This window comes from Zingiber officinale, chromosome 3A (genome assembly GCF_018446385.1).
Source record: "Zingiber officinale cultivar Zhangliang chromosome 3A, Zo_v1.1, whole genome shotgun sequence".
NCBI lineage: Eukaryota > Viridiplantae > Streptophyta > Magnoliopsida > Zingiberales > Zingiberaceae > Zingiber > Zingiber officinale.
In genome coordinates, this window is record NC_055990.1 from 98,193,702 (window position 1) to 98,216,312 (window position 22,611).

The window sequence follows — 22,611 nt, forward strand, 5'->3', positions numbered from 1 at the left end:
AGTATTGTGACACAGGACTTTGACGAGAGACGAGTATCTCGATGTCGGATTTGGACATTCCTATTGGAGGCGGGTACTTTTGACTTTATGTCTTTGATATACATAGTAGTGAATTTAACAAGTAGCAATAATTATGTTCTCTTATTTATTTCGGTTAATCACTACCTGATACCCGTTACATGATTGATTGATTGCTTGTTTTGCATCTCATGTATTCCTTACTTGCTTATACATGCTTATAGGGGTAGTGATATACCATACTTCACCATGTTCAGGACCTAGGTTTTATACCTTCTGTGTACCTTTGATTTGATTCGTTGACCTATGATGCACTTTTATATATATATGGATTAGTTCAAGATATTTTGTGGTTAGTGCCATGCACCATTTGCATGATTGCATGCTGTGCGATAGTCCGCTCCATTATTGTTGAGCACATCGCCAATTACATGGATCTGCACACACCACCACTCATGAGTTAGTGGTCGATTCAGGTAGTGTGTGTTGCAGCAGGGATTTTGTTTGGCTTCGTTGGTCCGCTCATGGGAAGCGTGATGCAACGTGTTAGCCGGCAGGGATTCCTCCCCGTCATCGTGTACCGGGAGTTGAGAGCATTGCGCTCCCCCATTTATAATTTCGGGTAGGAGGATAGGTGTACTCCGACAGCATCCCGTCCACTCGGTCACTCATCAGGAGCAGTGACGACAGAGTGCACGGTTGTCACAGCCCTACCCACTCGGCCTCACTATTGTGTGTGAGATGATCGACTGGAGTCAGGGGTGACCAGGACTCATCATTGGCATCATATGCATGATGCATTTATTGCTTGTGTTTGTGTTTGCTGCATTTATATGCTGCATATTGTTTGGATACCTATGTTTGACATGCATACAGGATTTCTATACCACTCGGACTGTTTGCACTTATACTCAGGTCCTGGTTAGTACAGTTTCTCTCCTGTTTAGTTCAGATGCATTTTTATCTTTCTTATATCAGGAGACTGTACGCATGATTAGTGCTAGGTGTTATTTCCCTACTTTGCATATCAGTTGTACCTGCTGAGTGTTGGACTCACCCCGCCTCCATTGTTGTTTATTTTTTTTTCAGGTTGATGCTGTCAGGAGAGAGTTCTAGTTGCTAGTCCCTGCAGACCTCGAGGATATTATTGGTCTTTTGGTTTTCTTACATAGACTATGCTAAATTTGTTTTGTTTGATGGTATGGATATGGTATGGATTTTTGTGATGTCGATGGATTTGGTTTGGTTTTGCTTTTATTACATGTCTGCCTAGACGGCAGAAGAGGTAAATTGATCTTATCGTCGGATTTGTGTTTTATGAGTGTAGTTGAGTAGGGTGGATTTTGAGTCTTCTTATCATTGCTTATTAAATTGCGTGGAAATGTCTGTGTGTTGTATTTTATTTCTGTTATTATTCCAGCCGCATGTGGCTGATGTATATGGAGATGTAGAAAGTTTCAGATTGTCCGCCGTACAGGGGAGATGTTGCCGAAATTTTTCCGGACAAGGACTCCTCCGGGGCGTGACAATTTAGTAGTATCAGAGCCAAGTTTGCAAGTCAAACTGGGGATTTTCGGATTTTCGGATTTTCGTTATGGTTATGTTTCGGATTTCCATTTCGGATTTATATGGATTTCCGGTGATTTTCTCGTTCGAAATTTTGAGGTCAAATTTGGGACTGGACAGCGACGGAACACCTCTAGACGGCAAATAGGTATGATGTTATTTTATGATTGTTATACTGGTAGTAATATCTGTAATATAACTTAACAGATATGAGGAGATCTACGTGTATTGCGGCGAGACGTGGTGCTGGACGACCACGTACGAGGACCACAGGATCTCTGGATATGCCAGAGATGCCTACTGTTGATGAGCCCATCAGTCAGGGACAGACTCAGCATATTGCGGGCGCGTCGGGCTCTCAGACCCCGACGGCTCCTATAGAGGTACCTACCTCAGTTATGCCGAGTGTACCTATACCTACCGTATTCCTGGTACCACCAGGGGTACCATTGGCATACCCGACACTGGCTCCAGCCCAGCCTACGGCGTACTCGGCACCACCGCCACCCGTACCTACAGTGTATCCGACACCAGTGGCACCTGTGCCCCCAGTGCCTACAGTAGCAGCAGCTGCTCCACCTCCGGTATCACTACCTACTGTACCTCTAGTCGCGGCCACCTATGTTCACCCTACAGTACCACCGACGGCTTATGCTCCAGTTTATTCAGCAGCACCGGGAGTACCTCCTCCGGTTTATTCCGCGGTACCACCTATAGCACCAGTTCCAGTGGTTCCGCCAGTTCCTACAGCCGTCCCGACACACCTCACTGACATTGCCGCGACACGAGCTAGGATTCCAGTATTAGCAGAGTCGATGAAGACTCAATTCACACTCTTCCGAGGAGACCTTGATCTGAGTATGACTTTATCATGGATAGAGACTATGGAGCAGACCTTCTTCTATATGGCTTGCTCCGAGTGGGAGAAAGTAGAGCTAGCTGTTTTCCATTTATGGGATGAGGCTAACGCCTGGTGGATTACTCAGCGTTCCATCATCGGCGAGCGGAACGTTACTTGGGCCAGGTTCAGAGAGGCTTTTGAGAGCCGTTTCTTTCCACTAGCATATCAAATGGCTCGCAGGCAGGATTTCATGAGTCTGCGTTAGAACAATCGCACGGTGACAGAGTATAATACTGAATTCAACCGGTTGGCTAAGTTTTGTCCAGAGTTAGTTGCGGAGGACAGATCTCGCATGATGCAGTTTATACAGGGACTAGATGGTTATCTGCAAGTAAGGCTTGTCGGTTTAGGGATCGTATCTTACTCAGATGCACTGGATCGAGCTTTGATGATAGAGTTAGCTCAGCAGAGAGCATTTCCGGACAGGAAGAGGAAGCATACTGCATCCGGACGTAACCAGCGAACACCGCGATAGGACGCGTGAGAGTAGTCAGCATTGGTGGTCGGTACTTACAGGGTATCTCGAGGCCTCGAGTCGAGGCGGTCTTCTTCGGACGTTCGATTTTCGTGAGCAACCACCTTCCCGATACTCAGATGTGGGTCCAGAGATCACCTTACCCCAACTTGCTCTGGGACAGCCATTGCTTTTATTGCAAACCGCCGGCATCGAGCCAAGATTGTCACCAAGGCTCAAGACACGTGCCCGGAGGGTCGAGCCGAGGGACAGTCTAGTCGATCGAGGCATATCGAGGAGGGCGAGCCCAATCTTCACGTCGGGGATAGCTTCACCTATAGCAAGGCATTTGGCATGCTTGGACAGAGTACTCGGTGCTTCCATAGCACCCTGCAGTTCTCGCTCGGGACCTTATTATCAAGCGAAGGCGATGATCGAATGACCTCGGCCTCAGGCGATGCAGACTCGGTCGATTATCGGCAAGTATCGACCACCGTCCTCGGTCTTCTCAGCATTATCCACTCCGTCTCGATGGCGGCTTACGCCCTACCGGCCATTACCACTTCTTCCTCCGCCAGAGACTGGACGTGTTCATGCGATTACTAGAGAGGATGCGCAGCGAGCCGACGGATCCATTTTCCATGGTACGATTTCCATTTATGCATTTTCCGCTGATATATTGATTGATACTGGTAGCTCGCACTCTTTTATATCCTGTACCTTTATGCGGGAGATTGGTAGATTACCTACTTTTAGACTGCAGCGATTGACCATCTCCCTACCGTCCGGTGATACTTTAGATGTCACCCAGGAGGTCAGAGGTTGCCCGTTAGACTTTGGCAACATGATACTTATGGTAGATCTTCTAGTATTGGAGATAGTCGAGTTTGATATCATACTTGGCATGGATTGGCTGTCAGTATATCATGCTACCGTTAATTTCCAGACGAGGGTGGTCACCTTCCAACCTCCGAACCAACCCTCGTGGAGTTTCACTGGCATCAGAGACGACGGCATCTCGATTATTTCGGTGATCCAGGCGCAGAAGCTGTTGTCTCATGGCTATCACGGTTTCCTATTATCTCTTATTAGTACTGAAGACAACAGTAGTTTGCAGCTCTCCGACGTTCCTGTGGTCCGTGAGTACCCGGATGTGTTTCCAGAGGAGCTACCTGGTTTGCCTCTCAGAAGGCCAGTGGAGTTTGCTATTGAGCTGATTCCGGGAACCGCGCTGACATCGAAAGCTCCGTATCGTATGGCACCAAAAGAGTTGAACGAGCTGAATGTTCAACTCCAGGAGCTTTTAGACAGGGGATTCATTCGCCCTAGTGTTTCTCCATGGGGTTCACCGGTATTATTTGTCAAGAAAAAGGACGGCATTATGAGGTTATGTATTGACTACAGACAGCTGAATGCAGTTACCGTCAGAAATAAATATCCTTTACCACGGATCGAGGATTTGTTTGATCAACTCAGAGGTACATCAGTGTATTCTAAGATTGATATGCGATCCGAATATCATCGGTTGAGGGTCAGCGACTCAGATATCCAGAAGACAGCTTTCCGTACGAGATACAGTCATTATGAGTTTTTGGTAATGCCATTTGGGCTTACCAATGCTCCAGCGGTGTTTATGGACCTGATGAACCGTATTTTTCTGAAGTATTTGGATCAGTTTGTTATCGTTTTCATTGATGACATATTGGTCTACTCGCATTCCGAGGAGGAACATGCACAGCATCTTCGTATAGTCTTGGAGACTCTTAGATGACATCAGCTGTACGCGAAGTTCAGCAAGTGTGCATTCTGGTTATCCTCGGTCGGTTTTCTGGGACATGTGGTCTCGAGCAGAGGTATTTCAGTAGATCCTCAGAAGATCGAGGCTGTCACCAGTTGGGAGCAGTCGAAATCAGTACAGGAGATCCGTAATTTTCTGGGACTAGCAGGATATTACAGACGATTCGTCGAGGGTTTCTCGCGTATTGCTATGCCGTTGACACGTCTTACCAGGAAAGGCGTGAAGTTTACGTGGTCCGAGGATTGCGAAACCAGCTTTCAGGAGCTGAAGCGGAGATTAGTGTCGGCTCCAGTTTTGGTTTTACCTTCTGGAGAGGACGGACTTGTACTCTACACCGACGCGTCTCTTCAGGGTTTGGGCGCTGTTCTGATGCAGCACAGCAGAGTAGTCTCTTATGCTTCTCATCAGCTGAAGGAGCATGAGAAGAACTACCCAGTTCATGACTTGGAGTTAGCTGCCATCATCTTTGTTCTGAAGCTTTGGCGGCATCATTTATATGGTATTACATTTGAGATTCTCACTGATCATAAGAGTCTCAAATATATTTTCACTCAGAAGGAGCTTAATCTCCGACAGAGGAGATGGATGGAGTTCCTGAAGGACTACGATTGTACCATTAGCTACCACCTGGGGAAAGCTAATGTGGTTGCAGATGCACTCAGCAGGAAGTCCAGAGGGACTTTGGCTTGCCACCGAGTTTCAGTTACAAACTTAGTTCAGGGTTTCTCTGAGTTAGATCTTGAGGAGCAGGGACCGACAGAGCAGGGTATTCTGGTTATCATGGTTGCTTAGTCGTCGATCAGGACGAGGATCCGAGAGGGCCAGGCTGGTGATCAGTGTTTGCAGTTCATTAGCAGTCAGATAGCTTCTGGGCAACAGACCGAGTTTACACGCGACGAGGAGGGTATTATATACTTCCGAGGCAGATTATGCGTACCTTAGTCTCATCCGGTCTTACAGGAGCTACTCCAGGAGGCACACCGCTCTCGATTTGCGATCCATCCAGGCGGTACCCGTATGTATCAAGACTTGAGGCGTTCCTATTGGTGGAACGGCATGAAGAAAGATATCGCAGATTTCGTAGCTAGATGTCTTGTTTGTCAGCAGGTGAAGGCTGAGCACTAGAGACCTGCAGGATTACTTCAGCGGATTCCTATTCCTAAGTGGAAGTGGGATCACATTACCATGGACTTTGTGGTAGGGTTGCCGAGGACACGGCGAGGTCATGACGCGATTTGGGTAATCGTAGATCGATTAACCAAATCTGCGCACTTTTTAGCGATTCGGAGGATTGATCCCCTGGATCGATTGGCAGATCTGTATTATCAGGAGATTATCAGACTACATGGTGTTCTGTTGATTATCATTTCGGATAGAGATCCACGGTTCACGTCTCGTTTCAGCGGTATACGCAGCAGCCTTGGGCACACACCATTTCAAGATGACTTTCCATCCACAGACATATGGACAGTCAGAGCGGACCATTCAGACTTTAGAGGATCTGTTGAGGTCATGTGTTATGGATTTCGGAGGCAGTTGGGAGGGCCATCTGCCGTTAGTAGAGTTTGCTTACAACAACAGCTTTCATTCGGCTATCCAGATGACACCGTTTGAGGCGTTGTATGGTAGACCTTGTCGGACACCCGTCCTCTGGGATGAGGTTGGAGAGGCCCAGATGTTGGGACCTCATAGAGTTCAGCAGGATGCAGAGTTGGTCCGTACTATCAGACGAAGGATGTCAGAGGCGCAGGACCGCCAGAAGAGTTATGTTGATCGGAGACGCAGACCACTAGAGTTCTCTGTTAGCGACCATGTATTTCTGCGAGTTTCACCCATGAAAGGGGTGAAGAGATTTGGCCTCAGAGGTAAGTTAGCTCCGTGGTACATTGGTCCTTTCGAGATCTTGGAGAGGATCGGAGCGGTAGCTTACCGACTGGCACTACCATCGTCCCTGTCAGGCGTTCACGATGTATTCCACGTATCGATGCTGAGGAGATACGTACCTGACCCGACACATGTGCTGGCAGATATCCCAGTTCCAGTTCAGCCTGACATTACTTATGAGGAGGTTCCGGTACGGATTCTCGACCGGAAAGAGCGTCAGTTGCGGAACAAGACTATCCGGCTAGTTAAAGTCGAATGGCAGCATCATTCGGACGAGGAGGCTACATGGGAGCTCGAGGATACTATCCGAGCTCGATATCCCCATCTTTTCACTTGAGGTATGTGATTTAATATACCGTTCAGCATTCATACTTTCTATTTGTTGTTAGTACTTGCTGATGATAGATACGAAATTTGGGGACCAAATTTTTATTAGTGGGGGAGAATATAAAATACCGAAAATAGGTGAATATTTAATAGGGAATTTTCCAAAATTTTTGGATATTTTTCGGGAATTTTTCGGAGCTCGTACGGACGAGTTAACGGGGATAAAAACGGGGCCCGGAAAAGCTTGTTTAGGCTACCCCATTTTAACGAGAAAAATTTCCTTTTCCTTTTTATTTATTTTTCTTCTTTTCCTTTTTTATTTCTTTTCTTTCTCTTCCTCGCTGATTTTCCCCGCGCGCCTTCTCCCCCTTGCCCCCGACGCCGTGCCCTAACCGCCGGCAGTTCCCTTCTCCTCGCGATTTAAGACACGCCCGACTATTTTCTCTCCTCTTCTCTTCTCCCGATCTTGTGCCGTAGCATCGCCGGAAATCTGATCTCTGCCCACTGACGTCGGCCATCTTCCTCTTCATCTTTTCTCCCGAGCCGCACACCGCCGGCCGCTTGTCCTCAGCAAAGCAGCGCCGCACCCCCTGTGCCTTAGCCATTTCCGACAACACTTTCTCTACCCGACAGCGACGCCACCGAGGACCCGGCTCTAGTCTCTGCCCCGATCTCCAGTAACGTCGTCCTTCTGCCCTAGTGTTGGCTGCCATTTTTCCTCTTGCGCCGATCGCCGCCGTGCCCTAGCTAGTAGCCGGCGTTGCACGGAGCAGCACCTCTGCCCCTCACTATCGCCGGACATCAAGTACAGCCGAGCCTTAGTTGGTTTTGGAGGTAAGTTGTGTGGTGTGGAATTTGGGCTATGGCTTGATATGTGTTAATGATCTCAGTTTTTGACCTTGCTTGGACCAGTCGATGGATTTCTTCTCTCTGTGTTGCTGCTGTGTCCTAGTTCACCACTGTCGGTGTCACTCTCTTCTTTACAGCAGAGTGGTGATCTTAGAGGTAAGGGAGTTGCCCTAATTTGTGCATCGGGTACTTGATTCTTGTGTGGTGACTGCTTTATCCTTTTTGTTGTTTTGAGCAGTGAAGTGTCCGACTTGTATAGTGTACTGTGGTTTGTTCTAGACTTCCAACAGCAACCCCATCCAGTAGCCCTTGCTTCAGCAGCAACAGCAACGGTGGTTGAGGTATTGTGGAGAAATTTGATTTTCATTGTAGATGATTGATTGCTAGTTGGGTTAGCAATAATTGTTAACTTAGGTTTAGAATTTATTTAATTGTGTAATTAGGGTTAATGAAGTAAACCCTAATTGGTCTATGGTTTAGGATTTAGTTTAGTTAATGATGCATGATAGAGTTAGCTAAACTAAGTATTGTGACACAGGACTTTGACGCGAGACGAGTATCTCGATGTCGGATTTGGACATTCCTATTGGAGGCGGGTACTTTTGACTTTATGTCTTTGATATGCATAGTAGTGAATTTAACAAGTAGCAATAATTATGTTCTCTTAGTTATTTCGGTTAATCACTACCCGATACCCGTTACATGATTGATTGATTGCTTGTTTTGCATCTCATGTATTCCTTACTTGCTTATACATGCTTATAGGGGTAGTGATATACCATGCTTCACCATGTTCAGGACCTAGGTTTTATACCTTCTGTGTACCTTTGATTTGATTCGTTGACCTATGGTGCACTTTTATATATATATGGATTAGTTTAGGATATTTTGTGGTTAGTGCCATGCACCATTTGCATGATTGCATGCTATGCGATAGTCCGCTCCATTATTGTTGAGCACATTGCTAATTACATGGATCTGCACACACCACCACTCATGGGTTAGTGGTCGATTCAGGCAGTGTGTGTTGCAGCAGGGACTTTGTTTGGCTCCGTTGGTCCGCTCATGGGTAGCGTGATGCAACGTGGTAGCACCTCTCCCATCATCGTGTACTGGGAGTTGAGAGCATTGCGCTCCCCCATTTATGATTTGGGGTAGGAGGATAGGTGTACTCCGACAGCATCCCGTCCACTCGGTCACTCATCAGGAGCAGTAACGACAGAATGCACAGTTGTCACAGCCTTACCCACTCGGCCTCACTATTGTGTGTGAGATGATCGACTGGCGTCAGGGGTGACCAGGACGCATCATTGGCATCATATGCATGATGCATTTATTGCTTGTGTTTGTGTTTACTGCATTTATATGCTACTTATTGTTTGACATGCATACAGGATTTCTATACCACTCGGACTGTTTGTCCTTATACTCAGGTCCTGGTTAGTACAGTTTCTCTCCTGTTTACTTCAGATGCATTTTTATCTTTCTTATATCAGGAGACTGTACGCATGATTAGTGCTAGGTGTTATTTCTATACTTTGCATATCAGTTGTACCTGCTGAGTGTTGGAATCACCCCGCCTCCATTGTTGTTTATTTTTTTTTCAGATTGATTCTGTCAGGAGAGAGTTCCAGTTGCTAGTCCCTGCAGACCTCGAGGATATTATTGGTCTTTTGGTTTTCTTACATAGATTATGCTAAATTTATTTTGTTTGATGGTATGGGTATGGTATGGATTTTTGTGATGTCGATGGATTTGGTTTGGTTTTGCTTTTATTACATGTCTGCCTAGACGGCAGAAGAGGTAAATTGATTTTATCGTCGGATTTGTGTTTTATGAGTGTAGTTGAGTAGGGTGGATTTTGAGTCTTCTTATCATTGCTTATTAAATTGCGTGGAAATGTCTGTGTGTTGTATTTTATTTCTGTTACTATTCTGGCCGCATGTGGCTGAGGTATATGGAGATGTAGAAAGTTTCAGATTGTCCGCCGTACAGGGGAGATGCTGTCGAAATTTCTTCGGACAGGAACTCCTCCGGGGCGTGACACGGACGACACCTACTGCTACAATGTAATGTCGTTCGGGCTGAAGAACGCGGGAGCCACCTACCAGCGTCTGATGAACAAGGTCTTCCGGGAGTAGATCGAACGTAACTTGGAAGTGTACGTGGACGACATACATATCAAGTCCTTCCGGGCGGCCGATCTCTACACGGACATGGAGGAGACCTTCCAAACGTTAAGAAGGTATGGCGTCAAACTTAACCATCAGAAGTGCCTGTTCGGGGCAAAAGGCGGGCGCTTCCTGGACTACATTGTGACCGAGCGGGATATAGAGGCGAACCCCAGCAAGATAAAGGCATTGCAGGACATGCCGCCTCCCAGAAATCTCCGAGAGGTATAGCGTCTCACCGGTCGGATAACGGCGCTGTCAAGGTTCATTTCTAAGACCGCCGACCGGAGCTTGCCATTTTTCAAGATTCTCCGTAAAGCCACCAAGTTCCAATGGGACGAGGAGTGCGATCGGGCATTCGAGGAATTGAAGACTTATCTGAATTCCTTACCCGTGTTGGCGAAACCAGCCAAAGGTGAGCCGCTCTGCATATATTTATCTTCAACTGAGCATGCTGTGGGCTCAGCATTAGTAAGGCCGAGCGGTGAGGAACAGCCAGTGTACTTTTTAAGCCATATCTTAAAAGATGCTGAGTCTCGCTACACCGGTCTTGAGAAGTTGGCTTTCGCCTTGGTACTCGCCGCTCGGAGGTTGCGCCCTTACTTTTTGGCGCACACCATTATTGTGATGACAAATAGCCCGCTCGCAAGAGTACTCCTAAACCCTGAAGCATCCGGACGGCTCATCAAATGGACAACGGAACTTAGCGAATTCGACATCCAATACCAACCCCGCTCGGCGATCAAAGCGCAGTCCTTGGCAGATTTCGTGACCGAAGTACAAAAGCCCGAGGCCGAAGCTACATGGTGTTGGATCGAGACGCGCTAGAGGGGGGGTGAATAGCGCTCGTGGCTATAATCGTTCAATTATCGGAATCGTAAAACGTAAGAGTTAATGCAGCGGAATAAAATGACACAGAGAGACAAGGGATTTTTACTTCGTTCGGAACCTGTGACGACTCCTACTCGAAGGCCCGCGATCCTTGATCGCTTTCCGTGGGCAACAACTATAAGCTCGACAAGAGTACAAGTATTACAGTTAAGTATTAAAAAGAATACAGTTATACCGACGACAATATCGTAATCTGAAGATTCAGAGCTCCGGGTCGTCGATGTCTCGCAACAGCACTTCGGAATCGTCTCGTGAGCAGCTTGTAGCAGTAAGATCACTTGAAAGTTGTTGTGAGGAGCTGCTGGTCGAAATCCCTTATAAAGGGTGTTCAAGGCGCCTTCTTGTTCACCAAGGCGCCTTGAGCAGTAGTCCCGGGAGATGAGGAGCGAACGGTCGAATCTTATCATGCACTCAAGGCGCCTTCCACGCTCACCAGCGCCCACCTGGTCAAGGCGCCTTCCTTTGCTCATCAGGCGCCTTGAGCAGCCTTCGACCTAACTCAGCCTTGCATCCAAGGCGCCTCCAAGCTCCACGGAGGCGCCTTGGACACTGCTCATCCGAGGCTTTAAGTTGCTCCTTTGCACTGCAAGATACGTTAGTCCCAAACACTACCTGCAAAGACAAAGTTAGCACATAATACAATAGATATTATAAATGAAGTATTAACAGCCGGAGTCTGACTTCGTGTTTCCAACCGGAAACCCTAGGTCGACCCGACGCCATTGTTCCCTCTACGGGGAACGCGTCCTCACCTACTCCGCTCAGAGATTTACTGTTGCCAGATCCGATCGACTGGACTTTTGCTCGGCATTTGACGCTTCCGGACTTTCTGCTGGACATCCGCTTCCTGGCTAGTCCAGACTTTCACCTGGTTCGCGACACCAGGACTTTTCACCTAGGGTTACCACCCCCTAGGACTTTTGCCTGAAGCCACCGACCTGCCAAGACTTTCCGCATAGGGTTACCACCCCCTATGACCTAGGGTTACCACCCCCTAGGGTTTTCCTCTACCTAGGGTTACCACCCCCTAGGACCTAGGGTTACTGATAAGCCCGATTTTGTCGTGAAATGGGTATCAAAAGAATTATGTGACTGAATTCATTCTACACTAATGTAGCATAGAGATGACTCGGGTCGTCTCCCAACGAATGTAAACAGTAGGATGATAGTCTTAGGATCAATTATTGTTGGATTGGGGTTTTCTAGATAAATTGAAGATTTCAGAATTTACTTTTGAACAAAGAGAAGAAGTAAGGCCCTAAAACTATGCTACATTTGTAAATTCAACTCATGGAAATTAACAAACAAAGAAGCTAACTAATCTAAACTACTGCATTGAAAGAAATGACAAACAAGAATAACCTAATGCAACAATTAAGCAATTCTAAATTGTGTAGAATCAAGAATCAAGAACAGTGGCCTTAACCGAAGGTTTCAAAGCAATAGCAAGGAAATTTGAATCAACTATGCATTGATCAACTACAACAAAACAACAATTCAATCAAAGATAAGGAAACTAATCAAACTAGGAAACCCTAGCTTGGATCTGATGTGTATCGGAGGAAGAACTCAGTGATGAAGAACTTGGCGTTGAAAACAAACAAAGTAACGCAGCTGGAAATGGATCAAGATCAGAGAAAAGGAAAAATCAAACACTTAACAGAGCTTCGAGGAAGAAGGTCGCCGGTTGGAAGGATCAGGAAACCAGATCGAATCTGGTCGCTCTCTGCTTCTTCTTTGCACAGGAATCACGGCAGAAAAAGAAATCAGATGGGGGAAATGACGTCGCCGACTTGAAGATGGTCGATGATCGGAGGAAGGGAAACACCCTTGACCTCAGCAGCTCGCCGGCGGTGGAATGAATCGGAATCCCGGAGAAGGATCGCGCTCCTCTATTCTTGACGCGAGGAGGTACTGTAGAAGTTGACGAAGCCACTGTAGCTTCTCATCCCATTTAAATCTGATCAAGATTAGAACGGGTGGCTGTGATTTATCCAGATCGATCCAACGGTGGAACTTGCTCCAAATCTGATCCAAATCTTCAAATCTTGATCACTGGTTATGATCTACTTCCCCTTTGCTTGGATGGATCAGATTCTTCACGGATCTGTCAGATCTCTCTTAATCTTGAACGAACGGTTCATGTGGCTTCAAAGCTTGATCTTCCCATTCAAGCTCGGATTTGAGTTCAATCTAGTTTGATCAACCTCGGATCCATAATCCCTTGATGCCTACAAAGATTATATCCAAATATTAGCATCAAATACCACAAATATGATATAATTTGTAATTAAGTCCACAAATGACTCTAACTCATGAAACATGGTGTAAACATGACTTTAACATATGAGAAGATTAAAATGTATGCCTATATAGATCAAAATGTTATGATAAAATGATAGTTATCAAATTCCCCCACACTTATTCTTGCACGTCCCGGGCAAACAAACAAAACAAAGAAACAACTAGAATTCATCTCCCTAACATTTTCCTAGCAATACCTAGAAGATGGTAAAAGGAATTTAACTAAGACCATCTAAAGATCACAAACAATCATGAATTCGATCCAAACAATAATCAGTATGTATGGTAGTTTCAATCCAATTGAAAAATTAAGCAAATTGCAATCTCTCAAGGTATTCACCTATTCTAGCCCTCACACTCAAACATGCATATTAGTGGAGTTCAACTCAATGCAACTCACAACATTTCACTACCATAAGCTTGCTTATTTTCTAATTATCCACCACTATAAAACATAGCATACATGAATCAAAAGGATTTTATCAACAAGAATTGAAATGGAAACAAAAAGAAACAATGAAAGTAAATGAAATGGCAAAAGAAAAGAATTCAATGAAGAGAATGAGAGTATGAGAGTATTGGAGGAATATACTTGATGAGTTGACCAATTTGATGTATAAAAAGATGAATACCATTTGTTATTACCACTTCAAAGTATCAAGCTAACCTCTCCTTCAATTTGATGACCAACAAAGAATCTTGATACTCTTTCTTCACCTTTGATACACTCTTTTGATGTGCTAAAAATTTTTCTCTCACTGTTTCTACACTTAAATTCCAGCACTTTGAAACTTCAAAAATAATCTCAACTCATGAAGAATAACTCCCTCCCCCACACTTAAAGTATTGTCCGTCTCGGACAATAAAACACAACATGCATCCACTTACTTAACACACTAAAAGCCTCTTTCTTTTTCATTCTTAATTCTGCAGAATTTATTCTTCTTCTTTCTCTGTTTCTGTGTCAAAAATCTATAGCTCAAATTCAGAACTAAAACTTCAAAGAGATCCTAAATGGATACATGAAGATATAAGCTTGGAAACAACATCATTCAGCACAGCATCAATAAAGTCTACAACACATTTTCACAGCATTTCTTACAGCATTCCAAAACTGAATTTTCGAACCACCTAGTATTTGATGTACAGCAGCACCATGAACCCAGCATTCAAGTTCCTTCATGTTAAGAAAGCTTCACAAAGAAATAGGCATTCCACATCCATTATAATTGGTTAAACATTTCTGGATTAAATTCCATACTTCAAATTCTGCATTTCAGAAATTCACAACATCAAATTGACTTCTGAATTCTTCCTTTTATCAGAAATCTGCAGGTTTCTGATTTAATGAATTGGATCCTGATTCACATTCAGCTTGCAACTCAACCGAACTCACAATTCCTAGAATTCAGCTTCAAGCAGCACACATTGGCAGTGATACAAAATTTCCAGGCTTCTTGTTGCTGCAGAATTCTCTGCTGCACACTTGTTCCATATAAATCCCAAAATTTCAGAGATTCCAAATTCATACTCAGCAAGGAATTAAAGGCTTACAGCACAGATTTATATAAATCTGTCTATTCCTTTTACATAAGACATAGAAACACAAGGACACCATTTGTAACTGAAATTCAAGAGCTTCAATTGAGTTCATAATTATTTTGAAGTTCTTCCACAGATTTTTGATACTATCCTGATACAAATTCACATTTCATCCTTTACTATTCCTGCTCCCTTGTTTCTGCCTTCAGAATTGAATTCTGTTACTTGCTTACTGCTTTTTCCTTCTGCAAGCAAATTCATAAAATGTTTCTGTTTCTGCAATTGGAATCCAGACCCTAACATCTGCTGCTACAGATTTTGTATTCCCTGTAGTTTCAGTATCACAGCTCCTTTTAAGAATCCCTATACTATTTCATAATCATTCTTCTTACTTTTGTCAGTAATTAAATGCTTCACTTCAGTTCTTCAATAATCAAAGGCTACACAAAATGAATCCTTATTCAAGCTGTTCTCATTTGGATTCAGAATTGCAGAATTCAGCAAGTCAAATCTTCAGCAGCAACAAATTACAGCTTCTTAAGCTCTGTTCCAGAAACAGAATATGATTCATATCTAAAATTTTCCACAGTTGGATTGATGTAGAAGTTAGTGAACTCCTCAATTCAGCTTCCTCAAAATCAGGAACTTCAGAATCTCTGAATTCCAACTTCCTAAGCACTTTCAGCTGGAATTAAATTTCGAACAATCATTTTTGACTTCAAAAGATTATAAATTCTGACTTCAGAACAATACAGCAGCTTCCTGCTCATTGATCCAAAAGTTTGGAGTGGACTTAATAAAAACTGTGCATTATTAGAAATTAAATCCACTAAAACTACATGCCCTGTGCCATGGAAATCTTCATACAAAGAATTTCAGAAATGGTTGGCACATAACACATGTGAATTCTTGCTCCTGATCAGAACAGAATTCATGCTTTTCAAACTTCAGTCATTCAAGATGCAAGCTCAGCAACATCTTGCATCACAGAATTCAGCAACACTCAGCAAAGCTCCTACCACTTCAACTAATTCTACAACTTATGTTCCAGCAACAAAATCTAAAAGAATTTAAGCTGCCGGCTAATCAATTTCTGAAACAGAATTTCAGAACTCAGAACTCAGATTCAAAGTTCTGAAACAGCTCAAACAGTTTAGTGAAACCAGCATTTAAGCAGATACAACCTTCACTAATAGCTGGTTTTCTTAACAACAATGTTTGATTTTGTTCTTGTCTAAGAATAGGAAGTAGGTGACACCATATCCTTAGTCCAGAATCACCAGGAAATCAGCATGCAGATTGTTATTTGGCAGTGCATAGATCAAGAACTTCACTTGGACTTTTACTGCTTAGAAACCGCAAATGAGAACTTGGCACATACTATCAATGATACATTTTTCTCAGTTTCCTTACTGTTGAATAATCCAGCAAAATCTGACTTTCAAGATATCAATTATGCATTCACAGATTTGCAGAATTCAATTCTGTATTGCTGGCAAACTCCTTCCTCTTCCTTCTAACTTAGCTCTTACAAAAGTCAACAGGATTCCTTGATACCAACATGATACAAAGAAATGTAAATTTTCACCAATTATCTGAAATTCAGCAAGCTTATGAACTCCTTTTAACCACTCTATAGATCCAATTTTCCATCAGAAGCATTCTAAAATAACTGCACAACAGCACAAAATTCAGAATTGAAAACAAAACTGAATTTTAGTTTCCCTTCACATGTAGATCTTTCTTGCTTTCCAGTAACAGCAAATGTACACTGCTGCACCATACAAGAATCTCTTAATATTGTTTTTCTTTCATAGAGTTTCAACAATCAGAACAATATACTCAATCAAGGTAATTCAACTTAAATGACAGCTTTTCAATAGGTTTGCACAGAACATGTTACACAGATTTTGTAAGTTTCTGCATTTATTTCAGAAATCAGAATATCAATCAACACAGCTCCACATGCAGTATACAAATTTAAATATCAAACTGATTTCCTGAAGTTTTGTTCACTTCTCTCCTTTCAACTATAATTTCTGGATTTGTGGTTCAAGTGCAATCTATTTAAAATCAATCAGGATTAAGTTGTGAGGATTTCAGATCTCGAGTTTGTAGCTTGTTGCAGATTAGAAGCTTGCTCTTGCAACAGAATGGAAACAATTCAGCTACTCTTGAATTTCTGCATTTATCTTCAATCAATTCCAACTCTTAATTTTAATTCAGTTTCAATATGTCATGCTTCAAAAAAAAATCAAAGGTCAATTCTCATGAAGCCATCCAAAACCTTCAACATCTTCAAATATATACCAGTCCTCCCCCACACTAAAACCTTTGTCATCTAGTTGATCCAAATCATCAAGAATTCAACCAATACTCCCAATGGAATGAAGACAAGGCAAAGTGATCAAGGAAAAAAAATGTTGAATGAGAATGTTAAAGAAAATTTGTGGGGAAGAATTTAAAATTTATGGAGGAACAAGAATGAAAAATATCCTTCATCTCCATGCACACATATGCTATTGTGACTTTGAAAAGAAACTAAGCAAGTTCTAGAGTTTCAATTGTTATGAGTACATGCCACACAAAGATAAAATAGTGTTTAGGATTAAAGTGGTCCTCTCTAGGTATTTTATTGCAATCTACTCAATTAAGCAAGTTGGAATCCACCACCACACTAACCAATATCATGTAAGTAAAGTATTCAATCATGTCCATTGACCTAAAAATTGATGGTCAAACTTAAAAAAAAACTTTTACCATCTTAAAAGTATTACTAGAACAATTTCATGGAGAATTTTATTCAAAATAAAATGCTATGTAGACTAGACAAAGTGCAAAATATGAAATCAATGCAAATGTAAAGTATAAAAGTAAAAGAAAGTGGAAAACAAAAAGAAAAAAAAAAACAAGGAACGAACTCCCCTTTATTCCTGGCGGCTGAAGACGGTTCAGAAGTAGAATCCATGCCGGTAATGAAATGGTCTTTCCTGGTGGTTGGAGTCGGTTAAGGTGCAAAATCCACTTTGGAAATGGAATATTGTGTATTGAGGTCAAGTCCACTTCATCCAACATTTTTCCTTTGAAAATTCTTCCTGGAGGTCGGAGGCGGTTTAGATGGAACAACCATTTTGGAAGCCTACGACGACCTACAAAGCCAAAGGAAGACAACACCTCTTGCAAGTATGGGAAAATATTAGTGTTTACATTACATGGTCCAAAGAATATATCACATCCAACAAAATCAATTAATGGTACCTTTATAAAATCTTCTAATGAATTACAAGAAAGACTAACCTTGTCATGTTGGAAGGTACCTGGAGGTTCTAAAATGGTGACTGTGACCTCCTCATCATCAGATAATAGCTCAGACTCTGGCTCAGGTAGTGTATCTAAGGGAAGTGATTCTTGGGGCTCTGCTTTCACAGCATAAGTCCCTACACTCTCATCATCAACATCTGGTTCAGGTGATTCTTGGGGTATTGCTTCCAATATGCAATCCCCTACACTTACATCATCATCTACATCAGTACTTGCATCACCAATAACATCTACAAAAACAGTATCAGTAGAGTCAGAAATTCTTACAACTACAGAATCATAACAAGAAATATTAGAGGAGTCCTGTGAAGTAATAAAATCAAGATCAGGTCTGTCAAAAACACTACAATTCCTCTGCTCAGGCACCTCTACATCCGTAGGAATAATCTCATCAACTCTTATGGTAACTGGTTGTCCATTTCTAAATTGTTGAGGGTTGGTAGCCATGGTTTCCAAAAGTTTCATAGCTTCATCAGGAATCTTATCAATCAAGGGCCCTCCACTAGCTTTATCCACCATATACAAATCAATAGGTGACAACCCATCATAAAAATGAAGGACAAGCATTTGATCACTAATTTGATGTTGAGGACAACTGGAGCAAAGTTCCTTGAATCTTTTCCAATATTCATGCAATGTCTCCTCCTCGAATTGTTGAATACCATGAATCTTTTTCCGCATAGCTATATAATCATTTTGAACTCCCTGTGGTCTTTGATATAATGGATATGACTCAGTAGACTGACTATGTGCAACCTCAGACCTAAAATTTGCATAATCCACAGGTGGGTAGTACTGATGTTCAGATTGATAGAACCAAGTCTAAGGCTGATAGTACTGACAATATGGATCCATGGCCAAAGAAATTCCTGTTCTTATACTGAAACACTAGCAGATAAGATCAGAAGATACAGGAGCATATAAGATAAAACACATGGATATATGAACATGAAAGCAATTGCAACAATTTTTTTTCAAATTTTTATGTGAAAAGAAAAAGAAACAATCCTAAGGTATCAAACACCGCTACATTCCCCGACAACGGTGCCAATTTTGATAAGCCCGATTTTGTCGTGAAATGGGTATCAAAAGAATTAAGTGACCGAATTCATTCTACACTAATGTAGCATAGAGATGACTCGGGTCGTCTCCCAACGAATGTAAACAGTAGGATGATAGTCTTAGGATCAATTATTGTTGGCTTGGGGTTTTCTGGATAAATTGAAGATTTCAGAATTTACTTTTGAACAAAGAGAAGAAGTAAGGCCCTAAAACTATGCTACATTTGTAAATTCAACTCATGGAAATTAACAAACAAAGAAGCTAACTAATCTAAACTACTGCATTGAAAGAAATGACAAACAAGAATAACCTAATGCAACAATTAAGCAATTCTAAATTGTGTAGAATCAAGAATCAAGAACAGTGGCCTTAACCGAAGGTTTCAAAGCAATAGCAAGGAAATTTGAATCAACTATGCATTGATCAACTACAACAAAACAACAATTCAATCAAAGATAAGGAAACTAATCAAACTAGGAAACCCTAGCTTGGATCTGATGTGTATTGGAGGAAGAACTCAGTGATGAAGAACTTGGCGTTGAAAACAAACAAAGTAACACAGCTGGAAATGGATCAAGATCAGAGAAAAGGAAAAATCAAACACTTAACAGAGCTTCGAGGAAGAAGGTCGCCGGTTGGAAGGATCAGGAAACCAGATCGAATCTGGTCGCTCTCAGCTTCTTCTTTGCACATGAATCACGGCAGAAAAAGAAATCAGATGGGGGAAATGACGTCGCCGACTTGAAGATGGTCGATGATCGGAGGAAGGGAAACGCCCTTGACCTCAGCAGCTCGCCGACGGTGGAATGAATCGGAATCCCGGAGAAGGATCGCGCTCCTCTGTTCTTGACGCGAGGAGGTACTGTAGAAGTTGACGAAGCCACTGTAGCTTCTCATCCCATTTAAATCTGATCAAGATTAGAACGGGTGGCTGTGATTTATCCAGATCGATCCAACGGTGGAACTTGCTCCAAATCTGATCCAAATCTTCAAATCTTGATCACTGGTTATGATCTACTTCCCCTTTGCTTGGATGGATCAGATTCTTCACGGATCTGTCAGATCTCTCTTAATCTTGAACGAACGGTTCATGTGGCTTCAAAGCTTGATCTTCCCATTCAAGCTCGGATTTGAGTTCAATCTAGTTTGATCAACCTCGGATCCATGATCCCTTGATGCCTACAAAGATTATATCCAAATATTAGCATCAAATACCACAAATATGATATAATTTGTAATTAAGTCCACAAATGACTCTAACTCATGAAACATGGTGTAAACATGACTTTAACATATGAGAAGATTAAAATGTATGCCTATATAGATCAAAATGTTATGATAAAATGATAGTTATCAGTTACCACCCCCTAGGGTTTTCCATTTGCCTAACCGCAGCTAGGACTTATGCCTAAGTTCCACTTAGGACTTTCCTGCAAACTTGTTCAACATATTAGAAACCAAAACACCTTAACTTTGAACCCTTTGGCATAATCAAAACATAGGTTCGATCGTCGGATGCTTCCCGCACCAACACATGGAAAATATATGTGGACGGATCGTCCACTCGGCTCGGAAGCGGAATTGGGATCATGCTATTGTCGCCTCAGGGAGAGCGGATGTATTTATCCGTCCGGCTAGATTATCGGGCAACCAATAATGAGGCGGAATACGAAGCCCTCATAGCCAGATTGCAAACCGCACGGCATGTTGGAGCCAGTCGGGTCGTGATCCACTCGGATTCCCAGCTTGCCGCTCAGCAACTCATGGGCGCTTTTGAGATAAACAATGCAAGACTCAGATTGTACGCAGAGACCTTTGAGAAACTCAAGATCGACTTCATCGAGGTAGTGGTCCAGAAGATACCCCGAGCGGAGAACCAAGCGGCAGACGAATTAGCCAAGCTAGCAAGCTCGATATCGCCGGTCGTCATCCAGCAACCAGTCGAACAGGTATCCTTGGTAGCGCATATAGACCGGATGGAAGGCCTCACATTCCCAAGCGATTGGAGAATAGTCATCATGGAGTTTCTGCGCTCAGGGGTCTCACCGTCCGATCGGGATGAAGCTCAGCTACTAAGGAGGAGGGTCGGACGGTTCACTCTCATCGGAGATCAGCTTTACAAAAAGGCTTTCTCCCGACCGCTGATAAAATGCGTCAACTCAGAAGACGCAGAGTACATTCTCCAGGAGGTATACCAAGGATCTTGCGGAGGTCATCCGGGCGACCGATCTTTAGCTAGGAAGATCCTGCTGGCCGGATACTTTTGACCAACGCTACATGAGGACGCCGCTCGGGCCGTCGCAACGTGTCTCTCTTGTCAGAAGTACCATAATTTCTCGCATAAGCCGATGGAGGAAATGAAAGCGTCCACCGTGTCTTGCCCGTTCGACCAGTGGGGCATAGACATCGTAGGACCCTTCCCTATGGCGACCGGGCAAAGGAAGTTTCTATTGGTGGCAGTAGATTACTTCTCCAAGTGGGTAGAGGTTGAGCCATTGGCCAAGATAACCGAGCACATGGTCAAAAAATTCATCTTGCAAAACATCATCTGTTGGTTCGGCATTCCACGTCGGCTCGTGTCGGACAACGGGCGACAGTTCGTCGGAAATCATCTTGAGGAATGGTGCAAGGGATATGGCATTGAGCAGCACTTCACGTCGGTGGCGTATCCCCAAAGCAATGGTCAAGCCGAAGTAGCCAACCGAGAGATACTCCGAATTCTTCAGACTCGGCTCGACCACATGGGAGGGAGCTAGGTGGACGAGCTGCCGGGAGTCTTATGGGCCATCCGCACGACCCCTAAAGAGGGAACGGGAGTAACACCTTTCCATCTGGTGTATGGAGGCGAGGCGGTCGTCCCAGTCGAAGTTGGCGTAAAGTCCGCCCGGATCCAGAACTACGACGAAGATAATGCCGAGCGGAGGCAGCTAGAATTGGACTTGATCGACGAGGAGCGAGCCAAGGCATCCGTCCGGCTGATGGCCTACAGGCAGAGAATGAAGTAGAACTACAACCGTCGCGTGATTCCTCGAGCATTCCAGGTGGGCGACTTGGTCTGGAAGAAAGTCAAGTCGGTCGGGGACGTAGGCAAGTTGGAGGCTCCTTGGGCGGGACCGTTCAAAGTCATCGAGAAGTTCCGATCGGGAGCCTACTACTTGGAAGATGAGGATGGAAGAAGGCTAGAGAGGCCATGGAGCGCAAACCACCTCCAGCCCTATCGGGCTGGATGAAAGGTGCGCTGATGTAATATATTTTGAATATTTTGTTCGGATGTATTATTTGGTTGCAGGAATGAAAGCTATAAGAACAAAGCAAAGGCATGATTCGGGCGCACAAAGCGGGTAGCAGAATGATGCCGTGGTAGAGACCCCGTGCCGTTCGGCCAGAGGTATATTATCCGAGCCATAGGCTCGATGGCGAAGACCCCGTGCCGTTCGGCCGGAGGTATATTATCCGAGCCATAGACTCGATGGCGAAGACCCCCGTGCCGTTCGACCGAAGGTATATTATCCGAGCCATAGGC

The 22,611-nt window shown here is 43.6% G+C and overlaps 1 protein-coding gene across 4 annotated transcripts in view; it reads right to left on the reverse strand.

Annotated features, from left to right (window-relative positions):
• Positions 1–12,280: 12,280 nt before the first annotated feature.
• The window catches only part of LOC122052108, a 106,598-nt gene continuing 96,267 nt past the window's right edge, over positions 12,281–22,611 (reverse strand). For all 4 annotated transcript variants that reach the window (XM_042613512.1, XM_042613514.1, XM_042613511.1 and 1 more), the window contains 2 exons: positions 13,796–20,267; positions 12,281–13,090 (listed from right to left, as the gene is read on the reverse strand). In XM_042613512.1, the coding sequence (XP_042469446.1) occupies positions 17,505–18,707 (1,203 nt within the window). In that variant the 5' untranslated portion in view covers positions 18,708–20,267 and the 3' untranslated portion in view covers positions 12,281–13,090; positions 13,796–17,504. The remainder of the gene's footprint in view (positions 13,091–13,795; positions 20,268–22,611) is intronic.